Consider the following 25,661-nt stretch of genomic DNA (forward strand, 5'->3'; position numbering starts at 1 on the left):
TCAGCCATAGTTACTGCCAACTTTTTATGTAATGACCTAAATTAGAGCTAGTGAATTAAATATTAATTGCATATCTGAAAGTACAGAACACATAAATGTGTTTCTCAGCAACAGTGCGATTCTACAGACTTGACAGGTTTTCCTGAGATTTTTCCTCTAATGTCTGAGACCTGTCTGGCTGGGCATGCACAGTAGTTTCTTTATCAAGTCTTACCTCCCTAAAACTCATCTCTCCTTTCTGCTTTCCTTTCCCTGCTTCGCACAAAAAACTATTCTGATGTCCATCTACAGAAGCCAATAATGATTGAGTCAAAATAAGATGATCGATATTATTTAGAGACTTACTTTAGTATATTATATTTGTAGAGGTAAAATATAAATGCAAGATATTTAGTTATTTTTGTGTTTATTTGATATATTTACTGTATTTAAAAAAAAACTTCTAATCTTTGCTCATAAGAGTGCTTATGAGCAAAGATTAGTGGTCATTATGTTTTCAAATATTTTAGAGAATTTTGAGTAAAATAGTTCTGTTAAATTCCACAATTTTCCTCATATGTCATTAACAAAATATGAAGTATTATAAAATAGTATATAATAATAATAAATAAAATATTATAAAATGTGTATACATAAAAATATGTATGGTTTTCAAATTTTCATGCTGGTCCTGACTTATGTTAGTTGTGCTGTTTTGGTGCTGTTCACCAGTGTAACTTAGCAAGTGTTGCAAATTGACCAGTGTGATCTTTATGGTGAAACTGGTTGAAATAACTGTAAGGAAGCCAGCAACCAAGACGTATCATATGACCTCTTTTCAGAGGAGTGTTTTATGGTTTTGCTACTTTGCTTTGGCAGATGCTTTGGGCTACTACATAACTAGAGTCTCAATGGAAAATACTGTCTCTTCTATCTTCCATCTCTGTTTAGCACTCTCTTCATTTACAAAGGCAGAGTAACAGTGATGATTTGGTTGGATCTCTGCCATGCCATGAGATTCCCCACCGGATTGATCTCAGATGGAGTCCGCAGCAGCAGAGGTCCATCGGGGTGAGAAATCACCCCACAAACATTGCCATTTCACAAACTCAGCGTGGTCTCTGTAAGCTGGTGTGCATTTATGTGCACACAAGAGAAAGAGCAGCATTACAAACGGACAGCATTTCATTTTAATGTGTGTTTTTACACACTTCAACTGTGTGCCTACAAGGATTTGTTCTTTTTGTATGTGCTCTGTGCCAAACTCTGCATGTGAGACAGAAGTGGTTGGAAGGTAAATAATGTAAAGTTATCAATGATCTCAGAAAACTTGGGAGACTGAGCCAAAAAAAAAAAAAAAATTTACCATAAATGGCCTTGATGAGATTTAATTGGAGACTGAATAGAATAAAGGCAGCAAGAGGACAGAGAAGCGCAGTGAAGGCGAGCTGGAGTGACTGTCTATTGAAGCGATCCTGCGTTCTCTGTCTAACTGTTAATGGCTGGTGAAAGTAGGCCAGTGTTTCTGTTATTATGGCCCACAGATCTCTAATGCCTTTGATGCAGGGCAGCTCATTGTGGGCAGCGTTTCATTTTTTTTCCCTCTCTCTCTCAGATCTATACGCAGACACATGCATTCTCTCACTTACTAATAAGGTCTCATTTGGAATGACACTGGCCTTTTTGGAGTCAGGGGCTTAGTGGCCTTATTTTCACCTATAAACAGAGGTAGGCGATTGCACTCAGGGACCCTGCAGCTCTGGTTGTGCTAAACTTACTACGAGTCTCTCTCTGTCAGTCTGTGTTCTTTCTGCCTCAGAAGTCACTCTCTCACATATTTGTCTGCGCACTTTGGCTTTCAGCCATCCAACAAGTATTATTGTGTTTTCCTTTCCTTCTTTTGTGTGCTAGCTGTGCGAGCTGCTTTTGCTTGCTAGCTTGTCTCTGTCTCACACACAGACACACACACACACACATCCAGGGATGCCGGAGGGTCAGCTTCCACTTTAATCTAGGAAATAATTCCATTTCCCATTAGCGTAATTAATTGGGAGCTTACTGCAGCACGAAAATGTAGAGGACTAATGTGTGCTCAACGTGTGGTCTTGCTCTGTGTGTGTGTGTGTACAGAGTGCTGAAATAGTGTTATGGCTGGCTGATTAGCATAGTCGTTATAAAATTAGTGCCTCACGCTTGACATGACTGACAACATGAATAACTCTGTTCTGCAGGTTACTTTGAGTGTAAAGTAAATGATGTTTTCTAGATTACTGTACGCTGCTACAAGATCTGTTTTCATTGTTTGGTAAAAAGTAAATGTCATTTGTCAATAAAATATTGAGTCAGATATGCTGTGTTGAAGAATGATGGTCTTCTTTTGTCATTGTACTGTGTTGTACTAAAACCAAAGGAAATTAGGAAAATATTTACCTAAGTTCATGAAATACCTTTTTTTTAAAACATATTGTTAGAGTAATATTAGGTATTTTTATACCCAAAGAGAACATTTTAAATTCAGTTCATAATTTCACCCACCTGCATCTCGCCACTGATTATAAACGCTTTTTAATCTGATTCAGCTCCAGCACAGAGTTGCTGTGGGTGTTGGTGAGCTCAAATATAAATTATTTTAAGCTTTAGAGGCCGTTCAGCCAATTCAAAACTTTTCTATTCTATTCTATTCTATTCAAGATCTAAATTAACCTACACTTATCTAATTTGACATACACAGAGCACTTTCAATTCATTTGAAATGTATTTCTACATTTGTAGATTTTATAGCACTTTTCACAAAACAATTCACAAAGAATATTGCCTTGGGCAACACGGGCAAGGAAAAATTCCCTTTATATAACACTAAAACAAACTATTTTGTGCAAACTAAGCTGTTATAAGGAAGGAGGGATGAACACTTAATTAAATGAAAATTTGCTTTTATTGTATTTTTTTAATTAATAATTTTTTTTTTTCAAAAGGGCCTATCGATAGATAAAATAATCATAATTATCATGATTTCTGAAGCAGAATGACAGTAGTAATATTTTTTCCCCCTTTACTTTACTAATTATTCCCCCTTTTTTCAACATATTGTGACGGGAGGAGCCAACGACAGACACAGTGGGTGTGGCGTCAGGCCTCGGAGAGGCTTTTATTAAACAAAATTACTAAAATAAAGTGTCCAGGGGAAGAAGTGTCCAACAAAACGGGGGGATCTGGTGTCCTCGTTGTGCTGCGGGGCTTGTGCAGGAGGGCAGTGTTCCAGGAGGAAGGGTCCAGGGAAGGGGCGGAGTAAGTATCGAGGGCGGCGGCTTCATCACAGCGGGGGCTCTTACACGTCGTCCACGGCCTTTGGCAGGACTTGTACGGCCCGACATCCTGGCCCGACGGCCGTAATACGGGTGAGGCTTTCGTCCGGACCGCGGGTTCGGCAGCTCACATCTCCGGTGGCGCGATGTCCCGCTACGCACCCTTCCTGGACCCACGAGGACACCAGCGTGCATGCACGGGGGAAGAGACCGGTCTCTCGAGGAGAGGCGCGCTGGGCATTTAACAGCGGCGGTGATGAGGCTTCATTCAGTCCAGCTGTGCCTCATCACACGCCGCCAGCCCGCGTTGATCCCACGCCCCTCCTCTCATCCACCCACTCCAGTCGGGAGCCTGGTGAAGGGCGGCGAATAAGGGACGGGGTGGTGATGATGATGAGGGGGAGGGCCACCGATCCGTCACAATATGTTTTCCTCAAACGGCCCATCTCTTTACGGCCCCTTGGAACTGGAGTTTAAAGACCTCTAATCTAATTGATTTTGCTTTCCTCTTATACTGATTTGTGGCATTGTGGCAAAATAAAAGCAATTAAAGCAGCCATATTATTTTACCTTCATATTATAACATTTGATTTAGTAAGTGATTACATTTTAGTAAGTAATATACAGGAATATATTTTCAAAATATCCCTCACATATCAGGTCACTTATGTTTGTACTGAACTTTGTGTTGTATTTCAAGTAGCCTCTATGTTCTTGCAGGTAATGCATTTCCTTTCAGTTTAGTTTCTGAAGTAGTAGTTTTTTTCTTTCTCTTTTTTTATTACCCAAGATACAGGGAAGAGTTTATAGAATTCTACATTTTTCAAATTAAATCTTTGTTAATCAAATAGAATTTTGTATGGAATCAAATCATTTTGAATTAGCAAATTGCTCTTTGAATCAAATAAAAATATGAATTGTGAATTGAATCAATTCACTGTTATGAACCCTTTTTGCTGATCATTGTCTTTTGGGTTTCTTTCTTTCATGCTTTCTTTTGTTTGTCAGAGGTTGTAACATCAGCTCTTTCTTTCTTTCTTTCTCTCCCCCTCTCACACACTAATTAGAGAAGCCTGTATCCGTGGAGCTGAGCTGTGGTGCTGGTCCTGTCCATGTGGTTCTGGAGCCTGATCACCCTCTGCTGCTGGAATGCCACCTGGGGGCCAGTGAGGCCCCCCTCAACGTGACCTGGCTGCGGGATGGGGCAGTTCTCTCAGAAAGCCAGACCATCCGGCCTTTGCCCAACGGATCTCTGCTCATCTTGCCCTCTTCTACGGATGGCCAGGCTCCAGCGGGTGTGGAGGGCGGATACAGCTGCCTAAGTACCAGCTCGACAGGAGCCCTGACCAGCCGGGCTCTCACCCTGCATCTCGCCAGTGAGTATAAACACTTTCTACTCTGATTTATGTCCAACACACAGCAGCTGTGGGTCTAAGAGGGATCAAAGAACCAGATTCTTTCAAACTTTAGAGGCCAGTCAATGTTCATGTTTTTGGTTGTGTGTTTTGTTTAATTTTGCATCATCTGGAAATCATCACATTCTAATTATTGTGTACACATACCTGATAAACATCTACATCTGATAAAAGTTTCAAAATATATATTATATGATATTATATTATACACTTAAAAAGTGCTATAGGAATTACTTTGTAGCAATTTTCACTCAGAAATGATTAGTATATTTCACAAATAATTACAAAGAAATTACAATTATATTATTTTATATTATAATATTATTATATTATATTATATCATATTATATGTGACCCTGACAAAACCAGTCTTAAATGTCAATTTTTCTGAAATGTGAATAAATAAGCTTTCCATTGATGTATGGTTTGTTAGGATCGGACAATATTTGGCCGAGATACAACTATTTGACAATCTGGAATCTGAGGGTGCAAAAAAATCTAAATATTGAGAAAATCGCCTTTAGATGAAGTTCTTAGCAATGCATATTACTAATTAAAAGTTTTGATATGTTTATGGTAAGAAATTTACAAAATATCTTCATGGAACATGATCTTTACTTAATATCCAAATGATTTTTGGCATAAAAGAAAAATTTATCATTTTGACCCATACAGTGTATTTTTGGCTATTGCTACAAATATACCCCAGCGACTTGAGACTGGTTTTGTGGTCCAGGGTCACATATTATTGTCAGAGTCACAGCCACTTCAGTCATCACAGTCATCAGCACCCACGTTCACAAGAGCACAATCACCTGCACCTGCTGCAGCCAATCAAGCTCCACTATATCTGCACACTCCTTCCTCGTCCGGTCTACTGTTCACCTCCCTGAACCAAGCCAGACCTATTATACTTACCTGTGTGTTTCCCTGACCTCAGAAGTTCCTGATTCTCCACCGCTCCGATTCTCCACCACTCCAGCCATTCCATGTGTTTCCTGCAAGAAAGCAAAGGACTGTTACAGCAAGCCTAGCCATCTGGATCTCGTCTCATAGTGCTTTACTCACCTCTCGTCACCTCCTGGTTGTCTCCTCAGTCTCCTTTAATAAATACCCTTGTTTGACCACTTACCTCTGTGTCTCCTAGCCTGTGTCGTGACAGAAGACCGGACCTGACCGTAAGTGTGTCATGGAGCCCCAGCCTCCCGCGGCGGTTGACATGCTGGAGGAAGTGGTCAATACCCTCCGAGTCTCTCTCCTGCCAGCTCCAGCTCCGGCACCTGCCTCTGTATGTCCCATCCCTGCTTCCTATGCGGGTGACACAGCTGGGTGTGGCAGCTCTCTGCTCCAAGTCTCCCTCTTCATTGAGATGCAGCCACATAAGTTCACCACTGAGTGATCAAAGGTAGCTTTTCTTATCTCCTTTTAAGTGGCAAGGTGTTGCTGTGGGCGAAGGCGATCTGGAACGCCCAGAGTGTCATTATTAATTCCTATGAAGCTTTCTTCAACCATTTCAAGGAGGTTTTTGGTGTCGCCGCTAGACGGCTGTCCGTGCAGGATCAACTCCTGTGATTATGTCAAAGGGGGTCCTCCATTGAAGACTACACTCTGGAGTTCCGCACACTTGCTGCCACCAGCGGATGGAATGAGGCCGCTCTGCTGAGTGCCTATCGTCTGGGGCTGAATCCCCGTATACACTCAGATGGGACTGGAAGGCTTCATGCAGCGCGCCTCCGGCATTTCACAACGCCTTACTGCCTGTTATGAGGACGAAGCCGCACACCAGCTAGCCTCACCCGCCTCCGAACTTCCCTTAGCAGACCCCATGCAGATAGACTCCACTCGCCTTTCACACACAGAGCGTGATCGTGGCCTTGCGGCTGGACTGTGTCTGTACTGTGCATCCCCGGATCATTTCATCAGAAACTGCCCCATGAGGCCTCCACACCCAGCAGTGAGTACTATTCAACTTGAACCCGATGTGTCCGTATTATCCCTACTGCCTGTGCAACTACTTGCCACAGAATCCTCTGTTTCAGTCTCCGCCCTTGTTGACTCGGACTCCTCGGAACTTTATTTCTCAAGCCCTCCTAACCCGGCTCAACCTACCCCATAAGTGGCAGCCCCGGGAGCTCCGAGTCAAGACTATTCAGGGAAAACCACATCGACAACATCCTTATATACTCCCGGAACCTGGTCGAACATCGCCACCATGTGACGCAGGTCCTTCAGCGGCTCAGAGAACACCACCTATATCTGAAGTTGGAGAAATGTGAGTTCCATCGCTCCACAGTACAGTTCCTTGGATACAACATCAGCCCCGACGGTATCCAGATGGACCAGGGGAAGGTAAATGCCATCCAGGAGTGGCCACTTCCACAGTCAGTGAAGGAACTATTTTTTTTATTTTATTTTTTTCCTAGGATTTGCCAACTTCTATAGACGTTTCATTCACCAGTTCAGTCGGCTCACAGCGCCCCTTACCAACCTGCTGTGTAGCAAGCCCAAGTCTCTGTCCTGGAGCCCCGATGCCCACGAAGCCTTCCAGAATCTCAAAGAAGCGTTCCCATCCTTCGTCCCCAGATCCTCAAGTCCCCTTTGTAGTCGAGGTGGGCCACCGTGCTGTCTCAGTACCATGGTGAGCCTCCCCGCCTCCATCCTTGCACATATTTCTCCCAGAAACTGACCCCTGCGGAGCAAAACTACGACATCGGGAACCGGGAACTGCTGGCCATCAAGTTAGCTCTGGAGGAGTAGGGTCACTGGCTGGAGGGAGCTTCCTCTCTATTCACCGTCATAACCGACCACAAGAATCGACAGTACCTCAGAGATGCTAAACGCCTCAAGCCCGCTGGGCCTTGTTCTTCACCCGTTTCCATTTTTCCATCACCTACCGTCCCGGAAACCAGAACCTCAAGGCAGATGCACTCTCCCGGTTACACGCCCCCGATCAGCCCTCAGAACCTGAACCCATTCTCCCTTCAGCCTTCATTGTCAGCCCCATCCAATGGGAACTCACCAAGCACATCCGTGACGCCACCCGCACTAAGCCAGCTCCGCAGGGAGGCCCAGAAGGGAAGACCTACATTCCATCCTCCCAGCGTTTAACCCTTCTGGGCTCAGTTCATGAAGTACCGGGCTCTGGACACCCAGGCAGCCAGCGACCCCTCTCGCTCCTTCAAGCTCAGTACTGGTGGCCCAGTATGGCCAAGGATGTCATCAGGTACGTCCGCAGCTGCTCAGTCTGTGCCATGTCTAAGTCCCCCCGCCATCTTCCAGCTGGCAAGCTGGTTCCCCTGCCTGTTCCCCAAAGACCCTGGTCACACATCGGGGTAGTTTTTTTTGCATATATTCCTAACTCTGAGGGCCACACGTGCATGCTCGTGGTCGTGGACCATTTCTCCAAGGTGTGTAAATTGATCCCCCTGCAGGGCCTACCCACGGCACTCAAGACGGCGGAGAGTCTCTTCCACCATGTTCCGGAATTACGGTCTACCTGAGGACATTGTGTCAGACCAGTGACCCCAGTTCATCTCGCGTGTATGGAAGGCATTCTTTCAGCTCCTAGGGGTAACAGTCAGCTTATCTTCTGGATACCATCCTCAGACTAACGGCCAGACTGAGCGGAAGATCCAAGAACTCGGACGTTACCTTCGGTCATATTGCTCGAACGATCAGCACAGCTGGAGCCGATTCCTCCCCTGGGCCGAGTATGCTCAAAACTCCCTCAAAACAATCCACCACCGGCCTGACGCCATTTCAATGCATACTCTGCAACCAGCTCCTGCTGTTCCCGTGGACAGAAGAGCCCTCGGAGGTTCCAGCTCTGGACTACTGGTTCCAAGAGGGTATGGGATTCAGCACACATCCATCTCCAGCGTGCAGTGCGGAGGCATAAATTCTTTGCAGATGTCCATCGGTCAGACCCCCCTCGATTCCAGCCAGGCGATCGGGTCTGGCTGTCGACCCAGGACCTCTGCCTCCGCCTGCCCTGCAAGAAGCTAAGTCCCCGCTACATAGATCCCTTTCCAATACAGAGGCAGGTCAACGAAGTCACGTACCAGCTCCAACTCCCAGCCAGGTACCGAATACATCCCACTTCCCATGTCTCACTCCTGAAACCTTTCTCCCCTTCCACCACAGGACGCACCGAACCGGACGCACCTCCTCCAGAAGAGGCCGCAGTCTACCAGGTCCGTGACATTCTGGACTCCCGGCAATGGGGCAGCTGGCTCGAGTACCTGGTGGATTGGGAAGGATATGGACCAGAGGAAAGTTCCTGGGTGGCCCGGGACGATACCCTAGACCCCTTACTCTTGGAGGAATTCCATCGCAACCGCCCGAATCGTCCCGCACCCAGAGGCCGTGGCAGGGTATCAGGAGCCACCCCTGGGGGAGGGGGTAATGTCAGAGAGTAACAGCCACTTCAGTCACCACAGTCATCAGCACCCACAATTACCTGCATTCTGATTCCCCGCACCTGCTGCAGCCAGTGAAGCTCCACTATATCTGCACACTCCTTCCTCGTCCGGTCTATCTTTCACCTCCCTGAACCAAATCAGACCTATTATACTTACCTGTGTGTTTCCCTTACCTCAGAAGTTCCTGATTCTCCGCCGTTCCACGTGTTTCCTGCAAGAAAGCAAAGGACTGTTACAGCAAGCCTAGCCATCTGGATCTCGTCTCATAGTGCTTTATTCGCCTCTCATCTCCTCCTGGTTGTCTCCTTTAATAAATACCCTTGTTTGACCACTTACCTCTGTGTCTCCTAGCCTGTGTCATGACAGTTATATTACTGTATATTATATGTGACCCTGGACCACAAAACCAGTCTTAAGTCACTAGGGTATATTTGTAGCAATAGCCAAAAATACATTGTATAGGTCAAAATTATAGATTTCCTTTATGCCAAAAATCATTAGGATATTAAGTAATGATCATGTTCCATGAAGATATTTTGTAAATTTCCTACTGTAAATATATCAACTTAATTTTTGATTCGTAATATGCATAAGAACTTCATTGGGACGACTTTAAATGCGATTTTTCTCAATATTTATATTTATTTTTTTGCACCCTCAGATTCCAGATTTTCAAATAGTTGTATCTAGGCCAAATATTGTCCTATCATAACCCATACATCAATGGAAAGCTTATTTATTCAGTTTTCAGATGAAGTATAAATCTCAATTGACCCTTATGACTGGTTTTGTGGTCCATGGTCACATATATTATATTAAGATCCAAATTAAACTAGCCACAATGCATACCATCTTCTCTCTGTGTCCCTCTCTCTGCTACATTCCACTTGGTGGTTGTCTTTGCTTGGCTCAATCTGAGTGCCGTTTTCACCTGGTTAGCACAAGGACTCAATTGTGCTTTTTGAAGAGCCTGAGGAGGGAGAAAGAATTCAGACTTCAGCCCCTTTATCTCTTTACCTCCCTCTTTATTTTTTTCTTTCTCTTTGTGTTTAAGGCAGTCCACTAGACGATAAATACCATTTCCTTTAGTCATTATGTATTTCATTGGCCATGACTCTGTCTTCCTTCATTATTTCTGTTCATTCAATTTTACTTTATTACTTTTATGTAGATAGTAATGAGACCTGCCGTCTCTGCTGTAGAAACTGATGGACATTGCAGTTTTAGTGTAAGAGAGAGCGTGTCATGTCAGTATAAGCTGAAAATTAGAAACATGTTGTCATTGTCATTTATCAGCATCAGCAGTTCCTATTTTATTTTATTTTACTATTTATTATTATTTATTTATTTTCTTTGTGTTACAGTTACTTCCTATGGTGGTGGGAAACTGTCATGTTGAAACGAAGATTGAATTTGAAATTATACAAATATCATATTGCATAAATAACATCAATATTCATCATAAATGTTTTTTTTTTTAAAGGGGTCATCGGATGCCCATTTTACAGAAGTTGATATCATTCTTTAGGGTCTTAATGAAAAGTCTTTAACATACTTTGGTTAAAATTTCTCAATGATAGTGTAAAAAACACCTTCTTTACCTTGTCAAAATCAGCTCTGTTTTCAGCAGGCCATGTCCATGTTGCTTTAAATGGTAATGAGCTCTGCTGACTCTGCCCCTCTCTTCCGTGGAGTAACGAGCAGACCATAGATATGTGTAGATTCCCTATTTGACCGCTCCAGATACATTGACGCGTCAGCCATCTCGCATTCACCATAATAATCAATGTGTAAAGGGGCTGACGAGACATGAGACGTGCGGATCCAAGTGCAAGCTTTTATTTACAGGCATGGTCATAAATACAGGCAGGGTCGAGCAATGGCAAACAGGTATGGCAGGGACAAGACAAAGAGTAATCCTAGGGCAAGCAAAGGTCAGTCGACAGCGAACAGTATCCGAAGGGGCTTGACGAGAGAGGTATCTTAAAAAACGAAGCAATAGTCCAGGAAGGGGAAACCACAATCCAAAACAGGCAGGGGAAAACACAATCCAAAACAGGCAGGGGAAAACTCAATCCAAAACAGGCAGGGGAAAACTCAATCCAAAACAGGCAGGGGAAAACTAGGAAAACTATCGGGGGCTCTGTAGTCTTGCTACGGCTAGGGGCGCAGTAAACGCATACAATACTCGGCAAAGAGGGAAACAAAGTCCAGGGTTTAAATAGAGTGTGTGATTAGTGAGAGCTATGTGATCAGTGCCTTCAGCTGTGTGTGCAATCAGTGCAATGGATGATGGGAAATTGAGTAGATGGTGAAGTGCAACAGTAATGTGATCAGTGCAATGAATACTGTGGTGAGTGAGTGACCTCTGGTGGTGAGTGAATGGAAGTTACAGACCAGATTTGTGACAGAGCCCCCCCACAAAGAGTGGCTTCCAGATGCTCCACACAGTCTATAATCCAGGAGGGAGGTGGAGCGGAGGCGGAACAGGGGGAGGGATGGAGGGCCAGGTCCCTGTGGAAGCGGAGTGATCTGGGACCGAGGTAGAGCCGGCAGAGCAGGAAACCTCGGCGGAGCCGGCGGGACTGGAGTCCACCAGGAAGGAGCCGACGGACCTGGTGCCCACCAGGGTGGAGCAGACAAAACCGGAGCCCACCAGGGCGGAGTAGACGAGACCAGAGCCCACCAGGGCGGAGCAGACGGGACTGGAGCCCACCCGGGCGGAGCAGAAGACCACCAGAGCCAGACAGCAGACCACCATGGCGGCGCAGACCAAACAGGCAGAGCAGAAGACCACCAGAGCCAGACAGCAGAACACCACGGCGGAGCAGACGGAACAGGTGGAGCAGAAGACCACCAGAGTGGAGCAGACGGACCTGAAGACCACCACGGCGGAGCAGATAGAACAGGAGCATACCATGACGGATCAGGAACCCACAGCAGAGACTGGGACCTAAGGGAAACTGAGACACAAGGAGGAGACAGAACATGCATAGACACAAGGACTGAGGTAGGGAACACAGAAAGTTCATAATTAGTCTCCATAGCTGTGACAGGACAGAACGAGAGTTCATTGACGGCCTCCATAGCCGTGACAGGACAGGACGAGAGTTCGTTGACGGCCTCCATAGCCGTGACAGGACAGAACGAGAGTTCGTTGACGGCCTCCATAGCCGTGACAGGAAAGAACGAGAGTTCACAGACGGATACCGCTGACACCTCTGGAGGTTCTGCAGCAGTTGCCGCCACCTCTGGAGGTTCTACAGCAGTAAACTCAGGACACAAGGAGAGTTTAGTAACAGTCTCTTCGACCGCAACACAACAGGTTGAGAGTACATTACTGAGCGCCACCTGAGGTGAGGTGAGCCCTGCCGCTTCTGGAGGTTCTGCAGCATGTGCCACCACCTCTGGAGAAGCTGTGGCAGCAGCCGCCACCTCAGACAGTGCTGCGGTGGTGTACACCGCCCAAACACAACATAAAGCGATTCCCATCATGGGAAGCACTTCAGACAGGGGAATCAGTTCAGAAACAGGAGGGCTAGAGTGAGTGGGTTTGGGGATACCAGCTGCGCGTGCAGACACCAGCGGTGAATCCCTCACACTGGATATCAGACTGGGATAATGAAAGACTGACCTTGATGATCTGGGTGTGTCAGCCCGGACGTGACTCGACTCTGGAAGGTCAGCGGAGACGTGACCCGACTCTGGAAGGTCAGCGGAGACGTGCTGCTGTGACTCTGGACGAGCAGCTGTGACGTGCTGCTGTGACTCTGGACGAGCAGCTGTGACGTGACTTGACTTTAGGAGATCAGTTGAGACGTGAAGTGGCAAGTATTGTTTATGAAAGCCGCTGGATCCTTGTAAGGCCGAGTATTCTGTAACGGGGCTGACGAGACGTGAGACGTGCGGATCCAAGTTTATTTACAGGCATGGTCATAAATACAGGCAGGGTCGAGCAATGGCAAACAGGTATGGCAGGGACAAGACAAAGAGTAATCCTAGGGCAAGCAAAGGTCGGTCGACAGCGAACAGTATACGAAGGGGCTTGACGAGAGAGGTATCTGAAAAAACAATAGTCCAGGCAGGGGAAACCACAATCCAAAACAGGCAGGGGAAAACACATTCCAAAACAGGCAGGGGAAAACTAGGAAAACTATCGGGGGCTCTGTAGTGTTGCTACGGCTAGGGGAGCGGTAAACGCAAAAACTATCAGGGGCTCTGTAGAGTTGCTACGGCTAGGGGAGCAGTACAGCTCCCGATCGGGGTGAAGTTCATGGGATTTTGTACACAGAATGATAAGAGCAAACATTATTTTAACATATATTATTCAGGGGTGCAAACTTGTCACCTTTCGGCGAAATTCGCCGTTTTCACCTTGAAATAGGTAATTCACGTGAATCGTGTAGATCTGTAAAAAAAAAAAATTAATGGGGGGGGGGGGTCGTATCTGCGTGTCATCTGTGTCACGTCACCTGTAGCGTTTTTTCCCCTGTTGGCAAAGGAATGGACCCGCCCTACTCTGCCTCTGATTGGCTTACCTTAATGTCCTTTCCCTCAACCAACCAATCTCACTCCTGAAGCCTAACTTTTAGACGCTGCAGGTATGCTATCCATATTTCCAGAGGCTACGTAAAACGTGTAGGAACAAGCTAACGGCAAGGAACTTATGACCGAATGAAGAATGTGCATGTGTTTTTTCTTTTTTCCGTTTTATTTCATTTATGAAGGTGATGTAAACTGAATAATTATATATTCTATTATAATTATATAATAATATTGTGTGTAGGGTATGTAACTTATATAGTTTTCATTTTATTAATTTCGACAACTTTACCGACACTGCATATAATCTTTGGCTGCGTCCATTGCATCCGACACGTTTTTTCACGGACACGCCGCCAAATCGGAAACTCGGGGCTTAAAGAAAATTTCGAGTTTCCCACTCGTAATAACGACTTTGTGGTGGCGTTCATGTGCGTTCAACTCGTACATGTATCTGACATGACTGTAACAGCCTATTTCAAGACGGAGAAACACCTCGCGTTTAGCCCGTCAGCTGCTTCAATAATTCGAGTGCTGAAATAAAGATTTACAGTGGTTTATTTGCCCTGATTAAGTTCATGTATCTTAACAACAGTCCTTGTTGAGTTGTCGCTCAAACGTCTTTTAATCATATAAAGGTGTTTATCCTTGAATGGTGCACTGCAAAAAATGATTTGAGAATGTTTTTGTCTTGTTTCTAGTCCAATATCTAAAAATTCTTAAATCAAAAAGCATTTTCTAGACAAGTAAAAATTGTCTTGTTTTCAGAAAAAAAAATTGTCAAAATTAAGTTATTTCAAACCGAAAACAAGATTATTTTGACTTATTTTTTTTCTGAAAAAAAATTATTTGATTTAAGAATTATTAGACTAATTATTAGACTAGAATTATTAGATTATTTGGACTGGAAACAAGACAGAAAAATGTAAGAAAAGCATTTTTAGCAGTGTGTAACATTTTCTCCCTATAAAGCACTTTGACTTGCCATTGTGTGTGAAATGTGCTATGTGAATTATGTCAATTAACTTGCTCTTAGTTTTAACACACCTGTGTGTGTGTGTGTGTGTGTGTGCTGGGGGGGGGTTGTCACCTTTTTCACCCCTGACGGGTTTGCACCCCTGATTATTTCACACTCAGTATTTTAACTTAAGCGCTGCAAGCCATATATACAGTGCCTGACAAGACAGATTTTCCGATACGCAAAACAAGTACTTTAAATCAATTCCTTAGCTTACTGCCGTTACTGTGGCAGCCAACAACAGCACAGCAACCCTCCACACATTTTTATATGTAGTTATATTGAAAAAGTTTCAATTCAGTCTATCTTTTTTTTACCCCGTTTTAATGGATTTCTATGGAGACCGGAACTCAAGAGCACCCAAACGGAAGTTAGAATCCATTATGGCGCCGCCCATCGGTTATTCAGGAAAAAGGTCTATACAAGCGTATAACTTGCTGTTGTAGACACACACAGTCAATGCGCTCAAAGATTCACAGACCGTTCCAAAAATGGCGGATGGCTTACGTATTGCAGCCCATAGAAACAGTCAACAATGAGGCATCTAGGTATATAAATATATCTATGGAGCATACTACTAAACTTCAGCCTCAAACTGGCTAACTAGCACATTATTAGGAAAGGCGATTTGCAAAGATTCGTAAAAACCCTTATACTCACTTCTTCTGTAGATGAAGTTGGATCACGAATGATTCAGGTGAACGTAGATCGGGGATCGGCGAAAGTAACATTAATCCTCTGCGTCTTCAGCGGCTCAGATGTCGGGAGTAAATGATGACAGCTATATTCATTATTACATCCAACAACAGAACACCTCAATCGCTTAATCTAAGACATCTTTTCTTCCCCTGCACTGGAGTCGACTCAATGGCAGACAGCTCTCTCAGCTCACTCAGGGCGGGTCTAAGGTAAGACGGTCTTGTCAATCAACTATTGTGGGAGGGGCCTGTACAGAACTACGTCACTCTGACAGGAACCTCAGAACAGCCTGATTTGAGAAAGAGGATTTTAAAATAGGGATTTTAAAAAAACCACTGGGTGGATTTTTATCATTATAGGATGGATGTGTGCACACACTTCCAACACACATTTGTGTTCAAACAACTTGTAAAGTGAATTTTGCATCCGATGACCCCTTTAACATAAAATGGGGCTTTTAACACACTAATGTAAGTAAAATAAGTAAGAGATTCCATAGATACATATACATACAGATAGACAGACAGACATAAAATTTTTTTTTTTTTTAAAGATTTATTTTGCCTGATAAAAGTTGACAGGAAGCGAAGTGGGAGAGGGGATGGGATCGGGAAAGGTCTGCGAGCCAGGTCTCACACTCGCGACGGCCGAAGCGCAATAGCGCTGCATGTCGACACGCTGCCCACAAGGCTACCTGCGCCGACCAGACATACATTTTTGAATATTTATTGTAAATCTTTGTCACAGTATTTTGAGAATGAACCAGACAGGGAGACAGTATTGGGACTGGAGACAGTCCAAACAGAGAGACCATTTCCTCCATTGAGAAATCAGTGCAGTGAAGGTCTCTACCAGGGGAGGGATGTGAGTACATGGTTTTGTAATTTACCCTGGTTATCTGTCATCTGCATGACTGGGATCCTCAATGCTGCAGCATGTGGAGGTGAGCTGCTCTGCTCAACAGTGACTCTCTGAAGCACTAGCACATTTACAGGCAGTTATCATGATAATTATCTTATTTATTATTACTCACTCGGTGGTGACAGTGGCGGGGGAAAGGATCCTCATTTAAACACTTTTCTCTCCATGTACTACTTTTTTGTTGTTATAAAGTGTAATTTTCTCTCAGTGGCTGAATATTTCTCATTATTCCTGAATAGCTTTGTAATTTCAGATGCTCACACCTACACATAACAATGCTGCTGGTGTGTGCTCCAGTAAATCCCCCATGTTTTTTTTGTAGAGTGTGTTTGCTTTAGACCGCATGCTGTGTACAAGTCAAAAATATCTAGTGTTAATGTTTAACAGGTCTCAGCCGAGCAGGTTGCACTGCCTGTGGAGCTGTTATGTACACCAATGTGCTTCATGTGTAAGCTTGTTTAGGAACACTTAGATTTGAACTGTCTGTATATTGATGCCTGCTCCTCTGGAAGACCATAAATTCTGAGATGCTTCAATAGTCAGTCCCTTGAAAAAACATTGGTCCATTATAAATGTTTGTATTCTTAAGTGTCAATTTAATTCTACAAGATTTTGTTAGCGTAAGTGTTGACAGTTTGGTTGTGAAGTTGGGTTTATAGTAACACTTTCCAATACGTTTGAATTTGTTAACATTAGTTAATGCATTTTGTAGCATGAATTAACAATGAACAACAGGTTTACAGCGTTTAATAATGTGGGTTAATGTCAATTTATGAATGTATTATTGTTCATTTTTGATTCACATCGGTTTATAAAATGCACAACTAATCTTAATTTAAATATACAAAAATACAAATTGAAATGTTAAAAACCTATTGATGTATGTCTGAAAAAGGCAAACTGAACATTGCTGTTAGCAAAATTGTATGTCTGGTTATATATTTGGTAGTTGTGTGAATAATGAAGTAGCCTCTCGCTTGTTCTTGTGTGTGTGAGTTGTTCAGTGTACTGTGGGGTTATGAGTGCTGTGAGTCTAGCAGATGTAGCAGATCAAAGTGAGAGTATTTTCAAAGCTCAGAGGCACCGGAGCAGAGGTCAGGGGCCCCGCTCGCCTTCCTCTACTCCCACCATGTGGATACATTGCTTGTGCTTATTCCACAAAAAGTTATTGTGATGCATTCACTGATTCCCTTTTTTGATTTCTTGTTGCTTTCTTCTTCTTTTCTTTCTGCCATACTCTCTCTGTCTTTCTTAGGCTTGTCCCGCTTTCTTCAGGATCCTGAACCTCAGGTTGTGCCAGTGGGTGGCACTGCCCGGTTTGAGTGCTATGTAGATGGCTTACCAACCCCAAGTATCACCTGGGAGAAGGACCAGGCACCCCTACCTTCACCTCTAGAACCATCCAGGTAAGTTATCTTGGCATGAGCTTTGGAATGTATGATTCCCTTTTTGACATAATTTATTCACATTCAACATTGTTTGCACAGAGCAAGTGCAAAGCTAGTCCAACATGGGAACTAACTTTGGTGTTTTAAAAAAGTCTGTACAATTATTTGAAAAATATAGATATTATTAATCATACACACACTACTGTTCAAAGGTTTGGGGTCGGTTAGATTTTTTAGTGTTTTTGAAAGTTTCTTATGTTGTATTTATTTGATCAAATATACAGTAACAAACAAAATCCAATGATAGAGAGTGCGTCTCGGGGTCCTGGTGCTGCAGGGTCAAGGTGCTCTGTGGTCTAAGGTTTATCACAGTCCATCAAAAAATACTTCAGAATGACACTCTTGTGAATTAAAAATGGCCACATCCAAAAAGTCTAAAAACTCTCCAACGCGTTTCGGTTCATGCCTCCTTCAGGGAGAGCAAACAAACAGCTTAGCACAGGTGAAAGCAGTGTCATTCATTAAGTCATCTGGTCATAGTCATGTGGCCAACAACTCTCTATAGCTTTACACATTTACAAAGACAACAATTTTCACACTCAAAAAGTACAGCATATTTTCATACTCAAACTTCGAGAAAAAAAAAAAAATAATAATAATAAATAATTAGTAAAATCCAAGTCCTTATTTAAGCCTGTATACATAGCTTATTTGCCTTTAATTTGTAAATCCAAAATGTCTCTCTTTGATTAAGTTTAAGTTCTCTATTGCCTTTCCTAATAGTAATGTTCATATGATCAATACCTTGTATTCTAAGCATCGAAGGATTACTATTATGCATTAATTTAAAATGTTTTGCCATAGGATATTCTTCATTACCCCTTTTAATGGCATATTTGTGTTCAGCCAATCGGTCCAGTAATCGTCTTTTTGTTCTTCCAACATAAAACACCTTACATTGAGGACATTCTAGTCTATAAATAACATGGGTAGTTTGACAATTAATACAATGTCTAATAGAGTAAACCTTATTCGTATTTTCATCTAAGAATGTTTTACCTTGTACCACATGATCACAATGGTTACAGTGATGACATTTTAAAACAACCCTTAGGTTTATTCCCTAACCAAGAACTTACCCGGTTAGGTGGTAAATAACTATGTACTAATCTGTCCCCTAAGGTTGTGCATTTTTTAAAACTAATCATTGGAGGATCTGGAAATATGTTTCTCAGCAATTCATCACTTTGTAGAATACCCCCATTTTTTCGAATAATGTGTTTAATTTTCAAATTCTTGCTCTTTATCACAAATCCTATGTAATCTTTGAAACTGCCCCAAAGGTATATTATTTATCAACTTGGGAAGGTGAAAACCTTTAGCATGGAGTGTAGCATGGCTTTAGCATGGCTCAGTGGTAGAACAATGCATTAGCACCGCAAAAGGTCATGGGTTCAATTCCCAGGAACACACATACTGATTAAAAAAAAAAATGTATAACCTGAATGGCACTGTAATTTGCTTTGGATAAAAGCGTCTGCTAAATGTAAATCCATCTGTATCTTCAGTAATTTCCAAGTCCAAAAAGTAAATTTTTTCTTTGTTATATTCTAAAGATAATTTCACATTGGGATTGGTATTATTAAGATATTGATGAAATGAAATCTTCCTCTGAACCTGAAAAAAATAGAATGACATCATCAATGTAACGTCCCCACCAAATAATATTATGTAAGTAAGAATTTGAACCAGAGTTCAGTATATTATCTTTTTCCCATTTTCCTAAAAACAAGCCAGCATAGGAAGGGCTATAACATGCCCCCATAGCACATCCTTTTACTTGTTTAAAAATCTTATCCTGAAAGACGAATATATTGTTGTTAAGAGTCCATTTTGTTAAATTTAATAAAAACTCAGAAGGTGGTAACTCCGTTTCAGGTCTACTGTTCATAAAATATTCCGAGGCCAACAGTCCATACTCATGGTCAGTGTTTCTATATAAAGACTCAACATCCATGGTTACCATATAGGTGGAATCACCAATGTTATTCAAATCTTGAATCTTTCTCAATACATCAGTAGTATCTTGAATATATCCTGGTAATGACGACAAAAATGGTTTGATAAAATAGTCAATATATTTGGAAACTGGTTCAGTTAAACTACCATTCCCACGAATCACTGGTCTATATACAGTAACACTGAGAAATATTGTGAATATTATTACAATTTAAAATAACCGCTTTCTATTTTAATATATTTTAAAGTGTGAGTTTTTCCTATAATGGTAAAGCTGAATTTTCAGCAGCCATTACGCCAGTCTTCAGAGAAAGTCTTCGGAAATCTTTCAAATATTCTGATTTGGTGCTCAAGAAAATTTTCTTATTATTATCAATGTTAAAAACAGTAGTTCTGATTAATCTTTTTGTGGAAACCAAGATACATTTTTCATGTTACTTTGATGTATAGAAAGTTAAAAACAACAGCATTTATTTGAAATATTTATTTATTTTTGTAACCAAGTAAAAATCTTGATTGTGACTTTTTTACCAGTTTAATGCATAAAAGTATTAATTTCTTTAAAAAAAAAATAGAATTTGAATTGTGTCAAAATCTTTTATTTGCAACATGTTTTTGCAGAAGTTGAACATTGTAACAATCACAGATGTGTCCGTCGCGCATTATGATTCATTGGCAATTCAAATGAGTGCCAGTAATGACAATTAGTCTTAATAAGAGAGTCTGAAGCAGTCTGATTTTCACAAACACTCAAAAAGTGCTAATCTTGAATTCTTTTTTGTGTTGTATTGCTCACGTGCAATGTAGACTGTGTAAGATGGACAGGAAGGGGGAAACTTATAGTAACAGCTTCTTTGGGATGAGATTTCACAACAAAATATTCAATGTAAATTCCATTTTTAATTATGTTGTTAATCTAAGTTAATAACCATTATTATACTATAAAAATGTGCTGTATGCAGCTCTATCTTACAAGTAATTATGACTGAACAACACTTACAAAATTTCCAGGTAGTTCTGTAGTGCTGTAACTGAAAGGTATTTCTGATATTAGAATTTCCCAGTACTTGTCTGATTCAATCAAACTCTGCCATAACCGATAATGGCCTGCGGTCAAGTTAGAAGCTGCCCAGCTCCTCCAATTATGTGTCTTGTCTAGAGAATACTTGTGGTCTGCCTAGTGGTGAAAACTCATTATGATAAGACTATCCATAGCGAGTGGTTGTGCATGGACTGACTGTGTGTCTCCTGATGGGAACATCAAGTAGCATCGGTTGACTACCTCTCCTAATGACGTAGTAAATTATAACTAATGGTACACTTTACACACATTACATTTTTGTTTAAAAAAAATCACATTAGTACTGTTTTCACAGCAAATGTATTTTTATTTATTAAAGCATCTTTTAGACTAATATCAAAATATCACTATGAATAAATTGATATAACTGAATATCAAAGTATATTCTTTCATTTAAGTTTACTTATATGCTTTAGTCATTCTTTTAATCATTTTATCCAACTCTGTTTAATGGTTAATAAAGTAATCTATTGAATAAATATTTGGTATGCCTATAGATTTTCAACTCATTTGATTATTTTGTGTGTTTGAAAAGATATCAAATTACAAATTGTTTGAAACAAGGTAGCCAAACACAGTGAATTCATGTTACAGTATTGCCAGTTCATCTCATGGGGTAATCAGAGTTGTTTACCATTTTCCAAGTGTGTGTATGTTACAGTAGCTTTTGCAATATGTCAATATAGAGCAGGAGAGACAGCACATGACAGGAGCCAATCAATGACTCTTGTGTAAAAGAGGCCCATCAGAGGTCAAAGTGTTGGGCATGGGCCCCATCAAAGAGGTGGGCATCACAGGGAGGGAGGCAGAGGGCAGAGAACTGTTGCATCAAATGAAGTCCGGGTCATCGGTTTAAAGTGTGTCATGTCATGTGATAAACAGAGGGCTTACTATAGCAGAGGCTGCCAAATTTCTGTAACTCACTCACCCTATCCGAAAAGGTCAGCTACAGAATCTGTAAGAAATCTGAAAGTTTTTTTTTTGGTTTGCTAGCTATGCAGTACAGTAATCTTGTGAAGTATTGACAGTATACTGTCCTGGTGTTATATCTTTGATTACAAAATACATTCAAAAGATATTTACATGCATTAGGGATTTGCTAGAAATTTGTCAGCTTTGTTAAAAAGATTTTTCCTAATTTGTTTTTCCTTCAGTCATTAAACCAAATGTTCTTATTCCTTGTCAGAGGAATTTATGTTTTAAAATGGTAAAAAGACAGATTTGGAACCCTAATGAAAGCAAAATATTGTTTAAGCTTAAATATCATATGTAGAAAAATATGTGCATCCCAACCATTTCAATGAATCTCGTTCATTCACTCATGGCAATAATGTTTGATTTCATTTTGCTGAATATACTGTCTAGATTGCATTACATGTTACATGTTGTAACTTTGACTTTCCCAGTACATCATGTAATCATTTGCTCATGTAATTTGTCTCACTGTATTGTCTGGTCTCTATCCTGTAGAGATGTTGGTGGAAGATCAAAGAGCTTCTATTTAATTCCCTTTTTTGTATGTTTAATTATAATTAATATATATGGTCCTAGTATGGCCTTGCTTTATAGTGCATTATTTTGAGTTCTGATTTTGTTTTTGCAGATGGCTGCATGCAAGATCTTTGATATTTTCCATTTGCCGAACTCCTAACTTGATTGGATTAAAGGACATAAAGGGCAATTGGCTACTGATTATCTGTTTGAAAAATTCAGGAGCAAAACATGTTATGCTTTAGAAAGCTGGTGAGATTTCTCTATGTATGGTATTTTTTGTTTTTATTCTCAGTCTCTTTGTTGAAGAGTGTCTTTTTTTGTTTTATAATAAGAAAATGCATCTCTCTTTCTCTCACTCTCACATACACATAAAACACTTGCACATAGAGAGATGTAGGTGTGTAGCATAAAGTACATAGATAATCATAGTTTTTTCTTTCGACGCTGAGAATGGACATTACCCGATTCCATTCTGGTATCCTTGGGAAGCATTGCAGTTTTTAAAATCAATCTTTAATGGCTTTTCCACCAAGGCTGGTGCCAGAGAACCATTTGGGAACCGGGCTGTGCTTTTCCACTAGGCCATTGTCCAAATTCCGAACTGGACCTGACACCTTATCTTGAACAAGGGAAACTACAGTATGACAATATTATGCAGAGCTTCCACTACAGACCGCAGTTTGAAAGGGGCCATTTTTAAAAGCCATCAGAGTTCAGGTAAACTAAAAACATTACCACAACAATTGAATTTGTCAGTTCAGCAGTGGTCGGCAGAACAGATCAATGCTCTTCATCTGCAAGAGATAACAAGCGAGTCTGGTCACATTTTGATGACGTAGAGGGTTCTGCTCCCTGCCGTGAGCGGTTCTGAATGAGCTCTGGCACCAGCCCCAGTGAAAAAGAGGTATTTGATGTCTTTTGCCACATGCCACATATCCAGCCACATAATATTTTAATATTGCTCATTAACACACATTTAATTAGGGGCCAAGCCCAGAATGGGCTGTAGCCCCTATTGAAATTGTATGATTTTATTTTCGTCCAATGGGAGTCTATGGCAGCCCTATGAAGGGAACATAGGAAAATTATGAAAATTGGCACAGTTGTAGAGATGGCCATGAATAGTGATCTGACCAAATTTGGGGTCTCTAGAACCAACTCTATAGCGCCACCACCAGTTCAAAAATTAAAAATTTAAATGGTAATAACTCCTGAACCCCTAATTCTAGAAAAATGAAACTTAGTACACCTGATTACTCTCTTCATGCTGATCACAGTCAATAGCTTACATTAAGACTCCACCCATTACAGTAGCGGCCATTTTAAAAAGTACAGTATTCTTTGTTTTTGCTGCTCCTCCTTCAAAATTTGTCCAATTCTTCCCAAAATTGGATCAGATGATATTTGGACTGAGACGCACAGAAATGACTGAACAGATTTTTTTTTATTCATCTTTGTTTAAACTTTGTTTAACTTTTGAAAACATTGCTCAAATGATATTGTTTTAATATAATTTAATTCCCTTGGTTATGCCGATTCTGATGCTGTCTCATTTGTCATTTTCCATGAATGTGCCTGTCAGCCATATTGAAGTAAATTAAAAACATTTTTATTGCTACTCTTCCTACAAATTTTGTTCAATTTTGTCCAAAATCTGATCATATGATCTTTGGACTGAGCCACACAGAAATGACTGAACAGATTTTTGATATTCACTAATTTTTTAATATTTCCGTTCCCGAGAAATACCTCTCGAAAGTTGACTGTGCCCGTGTTTGTCGTCTTTTGCTCGTAAGCTTAGCATGCTAATAAGTTACAGGCTAATCAGTTACCATACTATTTAATGTGACTCTTCAGCTATCAAGTTAACCATAAGCTGCGTTACAATTAAATTAACTTTGCATATTACGCTGGTTAAAATGCTAAAGAACTATATTGGGGAGCTCATTCTCACATCTAAACCTTTCCTCTGCAGCCCAGTAAAAGTGCGTCAACTGAGTGGCGTGCTCTGCTAAGCCACTGTTTCTCGAACCGTTGGGTCATGGGTTTGAATCCAGTGTCACACATGTCCAGACCAGCATGTTTGCTGTGGCAAGAAATGATGCTGAAGTTGCTTCTTTTCCAGATGTTGTGCTTTTCAAAGTATGATCTCATCTAAGCTTATTAAATGGTACATATTTATATACAAAATCTTAATTTTGAGTTGAGTCACTTGAATTATGGAGATTCAGAATCTGTGTAAATCAAAAGGCCATAGCTTTGAAGATTCTATACAAATTCAATGTGTAGCTAGTCCCTTACGAAAATTAACCATGGTTTTACTATAGTAAAACAGTAGTTAACCATGACTGTAGTAACCGTGTTTTTTTTGGTGCAAACCATGGTTTTAAAAAACCATGGTTCTGATACCATGGTTTTACTACAGTTATATAAACCATAGTTCATTTTGCAATTATGGTTTTCTACAAAAACTATAGATAAATCATGGTTACTGCAGTAAAACCATGATTAATTTCATAGTTACTATGGTTTTACTACTAAAACCATAGTTAAACCATGGTTTATTATGTAGTTGCTATGGTTTTACTACAAAAAACATAGTTTAACTATGGTTACTGTAGTAAAACCATGGTTCATTTTGTAGTTACTATGGTTTTACTACAAAAACCATAGTTAAATAATGGTTTATTATGTAGTTACTGTGGTTTTACTACAAAAACCATAGTTAAACTATGGTTTATTATGTAGTTACTGTGGTTTTACTACAAAAACCATAGTTTAACTATGGTTACTGTGCTAAAACCATGGTTTATTTTGTAGTTACTATGGTTTAACTATAAAAACCATGGTTCATTTTGTAGTTACTATTGTTTTACTACAAAAACCATAGTTAAACCATGGTTACTACAAAAAAAACATGGTTAATTTTCATAAGGGGTGTTTAACCATGTGTTAAGTGTTTAACCGTGGAAACCATGTGCAATGTTTAAAAGTATCCAAATAAAGTCCCAACGTTCAAACAGGCCAAAAATGTCCAAACAGGGCTTGGCCCCGGTAATCGCTGCATGCAGCTATATTTGTGTCTGTTTTTGTACAAAGAAATCGTACACTCTCAGAAATAAAGGTACAAAAGCGGTCACTGGGGCGGTACCTTTTCAAAAGGTACACTTTTGTACCTATTAGGTTCAAATATGTAGACTTTAAGTACTAATATGTACCTTTAAGGTACCAAAATGGACCCTTTAGGTACAAACATGTACCTTTTGAAAAGGTACCGCCCCAGTGACAGCTTTTGTACCTTTATTTCTGAGAGTGTACTTTACAGCTTTTGTGCATCAGATTTTTTATACCTAATGGATTGTTTGGAGAAGGGCAGGCT

The 25,661-nt window shown here is 41.1% G+C and overlaps 1 protein-coding gene across 2 annotated transcripts in view; it reads left to right on the top strand.

The window, feature by feature from the left end:
- igdcc4 (immunoglobulin superfamily, DCC subclass, member 4) overlaps window positions 1–25,661 on the top strand; it is an 85,184-nt gene that overhangs the window by 24,929 nt on the left and 34,594 nt on the right. Inside the window, exons 2-3 of one of the 2 annotated variants that reach the window (XM_058780900.1) lie at window positions 4,352–4,660; window positions 17,556–17,706. In XM_058780900.1, coding sequence (XP_058636883.1) covers window positions 4,352–4,660; window positions 17,556–17,706 — 460 coding nt within the window. Of the gene's footprint in view, window positions 1–4,351; window positions 4,661–15,529; window positions 15,589–17,555; window positions 17,707–25,661 lie in introns of those variants that run through there. The other variant, XM_058780901.1, reaches the window with a different exon arrangement.

This window comes from Onychostoma macrolepis, chromosome 07 (assembly GCF_012432095.1).
Source record: "Onychostoma macrolepis isolate SWU-2019 chromosome 07, ASM1243209v1, whole genome shotgun sequence".
Lineage (NCBI taxonomy): Eukaryota > Metazoa > Chordata > Actinopteri > Cypriniformes > Cyprinidae > Onychostoma > Onychostoma macrolepis.